Source organism: Triticum aestivum, chromosome 2D, assembly GCF_018294505.1.
Source record: "Triticum aestivum cultivar Chinese Spring chromosome 2D, IWGSC CS RefSeq v2.1, whole genome shotgun sequence".
NCBI classification, from domain to species: domain Eukaryota; kingdom Viridiplantae; phylum Streptophyta; class Magnoliopsida; order Poales; family Poaceae; genus Triticum; species Triticum aestivum.
Genome location: NC_057799.1, coordinates 638873877 through 638878324, shown reverse-complemented (window position 1 = coordinate 638878324; position 4448 = coordinate 638873877). Strand labels below are relative to the sequence as shown.

General features: G+C 41.0%; 1 protein-coding gene across 1 annotated transcript; it reads left to right on the top strand.

The window, feature by feature from the left end:
• The first annotated feature begins 219 nt into the window (after nt 1-219).
• On the top strand, nt 220-1899 carry LOC123050666 (probable indole-3-pyruvate monooxygenase YUCCA10). The gene is made up of 4 exons (XM_044473427.1): nt 220-918; nt 1185-1418; nt 1504-1626; nt 1699-1899. The coding sequence occupies exons 1-4, from the start codon at nt 220-222 to the stop codon at nt 1897-1899; spliced, it is 1257 nt and encodes a 418-aa protein (XP_044329362.1).
• The last annotated feature ends 2549 nt before the right edge of the window (nt 1900-4448 follow it).

The window sequence follows — 4448 nt, the reverse complement described above, 5'->3', positions numbered from 1 at the left end:
CGATAAGTTTCCAATACCAACAATCGATCAACGGTGTGTTTCCTACCTATTTTGTATCAGTACACGCTTTCACAACCAACAATGGCTCCATTTTTAGATGGAAATACTCCTACACACTAGGATTAGGCCTCGATAAATATTTACCTTTTTCATCCCTCTATCCATAAAACAGATTGGCCCATGAAGGATACCAATATATGTATGCCCCCATACACGAGCATGGCATCCAAAGCTCATCGAGCAAACACACAAACACTGGACTACCACCGAACTTATCCCACAACTTTGTCAAGTCTTCTCTTTGAAATGGAGTGTGTTACAGTGTTGATTGTTGGTGCTGGGCCAGCAGGCCTCCCAATGGCAGCATGCCTTAGCCAATTCTCAATTCCTTATGCCATCGTCGAGCGCGAGAGCTGTAGCGCGTCACTCTGGCGCAACCGCGCGTATGATCGCCTCAAGCTGCATCTCGCAAAGGAGTTCTGTGAGTTGCCACACATGTCATACCCTATAGATGCACCAACATACATACCAAAAACCTTGTTTGTGAAGTACTTGGATGACTATGTGGAGCGTTTCAACATTCAACCAAAGTATCTCACCAGCGTGGAGTCATCCACATATGACAATGATGAAAAATGTTGGTCCATTGTGGCAAAGGACATGTCAAAGTGCACCACAGTCAAGTTCACGGCGAAGTTTCTTGTTGTGGCAAGTGGTGAGAATAGTGCAGAGAATATTCCAATGTTCCCTGGACTGGAAAACTTTCCAGGTGATGTTATCCACTCCTCAAGCTACAAGTCAGGCAAGAGCTACTCTGGCAAGAATGTATTGGTCATTGGATCTGGCAACTCCGGGATGGAAATTGCTTATGACCTTGCGACCCATGGTGCCAACACATCGATTGTTATACGAAGCCCGGTACGTACATGCACTATATATTTTCATTGGGTGCATGAACGCAAATTCTTAGTATAGTTATTAATAGAAGAGATGCCATTTTCAGTGTTATTACTAATAGGAAGTATTTCACATAGAAAAAGAGACGGACTGTTTTATATCACACACAAACAACTGAAAGAATAGAGGAACCACATGACAAAAATGTATTGCTTGAAAGAAGAAATTTTATGAATTTTTTTATCATGCATACTTCAAAAGAGGTGTGACATGTTTTGTGGTTGCAGATTCATGTAATGACAAAGGAATTAATTCGTTTGGGGATGACACTTGCTCACTATCTTCCATTGAATCTAGTGGATAAAATCCTTGTTATGGCATCGTATTTAATATTTGGAGACCTGTCACAGCATGGCATCACAAGGCCAAAAATGGGTCCAATGACCCTCAAATCAGAAACAGGCCGATCTGTAGTAATTGATGTTGGGACTATTGGATTGATCAAAAAAGGCATCATCAAAGTAAGTATATCCTTGACATGACATAAATTTATAACATATGTTGATTTGATATGCCAAGTTATCAATGTATTTTTATCTCCTAAAGGTTCAAGGGAGCATTAGTAAGATCAAGGGCAACATAGTTAAATTTCAATGCAGTAAAAGAATGCCATTTGATGCAATTGTGTTTGCAACTGGATATAAAAGCACGGCAAATATGTGGCTCAAGGTAATATAGCTTGTGTTTGAACATGTCTGAGTTTGTTTTCTTTGTGTAACCATTATTAAATCTGCTAACAAGGTCTATGTGTTTTTAATCCGGAATGGTGAGAGCATGTTAAATGGCAACGGACTGCCCATCCAAAAATATCCGAATCATTGGAAAGGTGAAAATGGGCTCTACTGTGTTGGGTTGGCGAGGAGAGGATTAGCTGGAATTGCAACAGATGCCAAGAATATCGCTAATGACATCAAATCTGTGATGGACTCTATGTCAAGTTAAATCATCTTTTACATGTAGTTTACCATGGCAAGCATGCTAGATGGTCGATTCTTTGAGAAATATATCCATTCTGTCACCTTTGTATCTAGCTTTTAGAGAAGTAAATTTATGTTTATTTTAAGGTTCATATGTGCCCCGGAGAGAGATGTACTATTATACTATAATCAAGGGCTTTGTACTCTGATTACGCGGAGAGATTTCTAATTTTGGTTGAACCTACAACTGTGTATTATATTTTACTAGTAAACATGCCCGTGCGTTGCAACGGAGAAAAAATTGCGCACGCTCTTAGCTACCCGTCCGTGTTTCCTCTTCGCCATCCACTCATGAATATTCCAAGATGGTGAGACATAGCAAAAAGAATCTGTGCGTTACCTATGGCAATTATTTTTGCTTAGATATAAGGAGGAGCGTGCGCAAAAAAATCAGTACCATCTCAAATAGAAAAATCTCAAAATGCAAATAAAAAATAATAATATGGGCCAATGCATCAAAAAATTGGAGAAACAAACCTTGCTTTATTAGTAGGTTGGCAAAAAGACTTGTGCCTTGAAATGGGAGATATATATCACACACCCTAACATGATAATAATGCCTCAAGATCTTTCTTCCGTGCGGCGTGAGCTTTCAACTGGTGTTGCAAAGGAGTGCATCGGTGACAAGCAACAACTGGATCATCAATGAAGACGTGGCGGCATGTCATGCACTACACATATCTTATACATGTCCTCCACAGGATGATGGCGTAACGCCCGCCCATCTCTGCTACCGCCGCAGCTAACCCACACATCTTTCTCCTGCTAGAACGAACATCGAGCAGGGCGAAGATGTGGAAAAATATATTATCATCTCAACGGTCGACCGATCTTGTACAAATGCAGCAAAAATTTAGAGTAGCATCAATGCATCATGGGGGTATTTACTCTCCTTTCATGAACCCATATAAATATAAGCCGATAAAAAATTACGTGTCATATTTCGCAAGCAAATAGTAGATGGTAGATCTTATTTTCACTTATTTTAAATGTGCGAATATATTAGGATTAGTGGCCGATACACTTATACAAACATTTCTTTTGCAATTTAGACCTTATATAAATTGATTTTTTGGTCTAGATTTAGATTTAAAAGCCGTTTTATATTTTATTACACAGGTAGTATATGGGGCATGAGTTGCCAATCAGTCCATCCTTTTAGTATGCATTTTTTTCATCTCATCCGTGTTCCTAAAAGTAAAGGTATATTAGTTTGAGACGTTTTTATTAACTATAAATTTAATACACATATTGACTTGTCTCTTCGAGGTAGTCAACCTTATCTCTTCACGATAGCTGACCGGCTAAATATTCACATGGATCCACTCCCAGCAGCCAGCGCTTTCGTCAAAGCCGAGAAGGAACTGTTGCTGAATCAGGCCCGATGGGCGGCGGGCTGGAGGGAGCAGCTGGGTGGTCGGCCATACTCGTCTGTCGGCGGTACACCGAGGTGGCGAGACCTCGCTCAGCAACCGCGCACTCCTCCTGTTGGCGAAAATGTTTTACGGAAACATGGTTCAGCCCAATCTATACTTGACACCGTTGCGTTGATTTCTAGACACTATTCATGAGGATCCATGCATGATTGATTAAAAAATACACTTAGCATGCATGTCACAGATCCACATATAGTAGGATGTTAAATCGTACGGCATAGACCATAGGTTCGACTGAACCATGGTCCAGAATCACGTCTCTCCTCCTGTTGGACTGGCGCAGATGGGCACCACCGCGGCGGCTGCAACCATGTGCACAGCGTCGCCGGCAAACTCCCTTGCCGGACCACCTCACACAGCGCCACTCCGTCATGCGCCGGCCCGCGCCCTTTGTGATGTCCGGATAGTTAAGCTACAGTAATTCCCTGCTAATGATGCAACGTCACCACGGTTATTGTTGTCGATCTCGCGATGGTTCAAAATCGATACAAATTTAAATTTAAAATAGAGGCAAACAATAGAAGTTTTCAAATAAAGAAAACTAAACTAAAAATTGAAAACTAAAATGTTCAAAATTTAGAAAATAAATCATGGATGATTATGGTGGAGAAACCACATTTTGATAAAATGTTTAGATGCAAGAAATTAATTAAAACAGGGGCTAAACAATTACTTAAATGCTTTTAAAAAGAATAAACTATTACAAACCATTTTAGTTTGAAGAGCTAAATTAATAGTGGCAAAGGCACAATTTGTAACACTAAGTTAGGTGCCACTTTTGTATTTTATTAAAACTAAAATAAATAGAAACTATAACAAATCGAAAAAGATAAATAAAAACAAAAACTTAAATAAAAGAAAAGAAAAGAAGAGAAACCCCCCTCCCACTGGGCTTCGGCCTAGCAGGCCACTAGCCCAACTGGGCAAAGGCCCAACCGGCCAACCCCACTCCCCTCCTTATCCCCTCAACCCCCGCCCCCCCTCCCGAAACCCTAACCCATAACCCCCACTCGCCCTCCCTACTCTCTCTTTTCCCCCGATCCGATCTGGATCGGGGCACCCCTCGCGCCCGATCCCG

What these genes read in the sequence shown, in the direction of transcription:
- LOC123050666 (XM_044473427.1), top strand. Translation starts at nt 220, where the DNA reads ATGGCATCCAAAGCTCATCGAGCAAACACACAAACACTGGACTACCAC. An exon ending in CGATTGTTATACGAAGCCCG is followed by an intron (nt 919 to 1,184) that starts GTACGTACATGC and finishes TTGTGGTTGCAG; the next exon opens with ATTCATGTAATGACAAAGGA. An exon ending in CGGCAAATATGTGGCTCAAG is followed by an intron (nt 1,627 to 1,698) that starts GTAATATAGCTT and finishes TCTGCTAACAAG; the next exon opens with GTCTATGTGTTTTTAATCCG.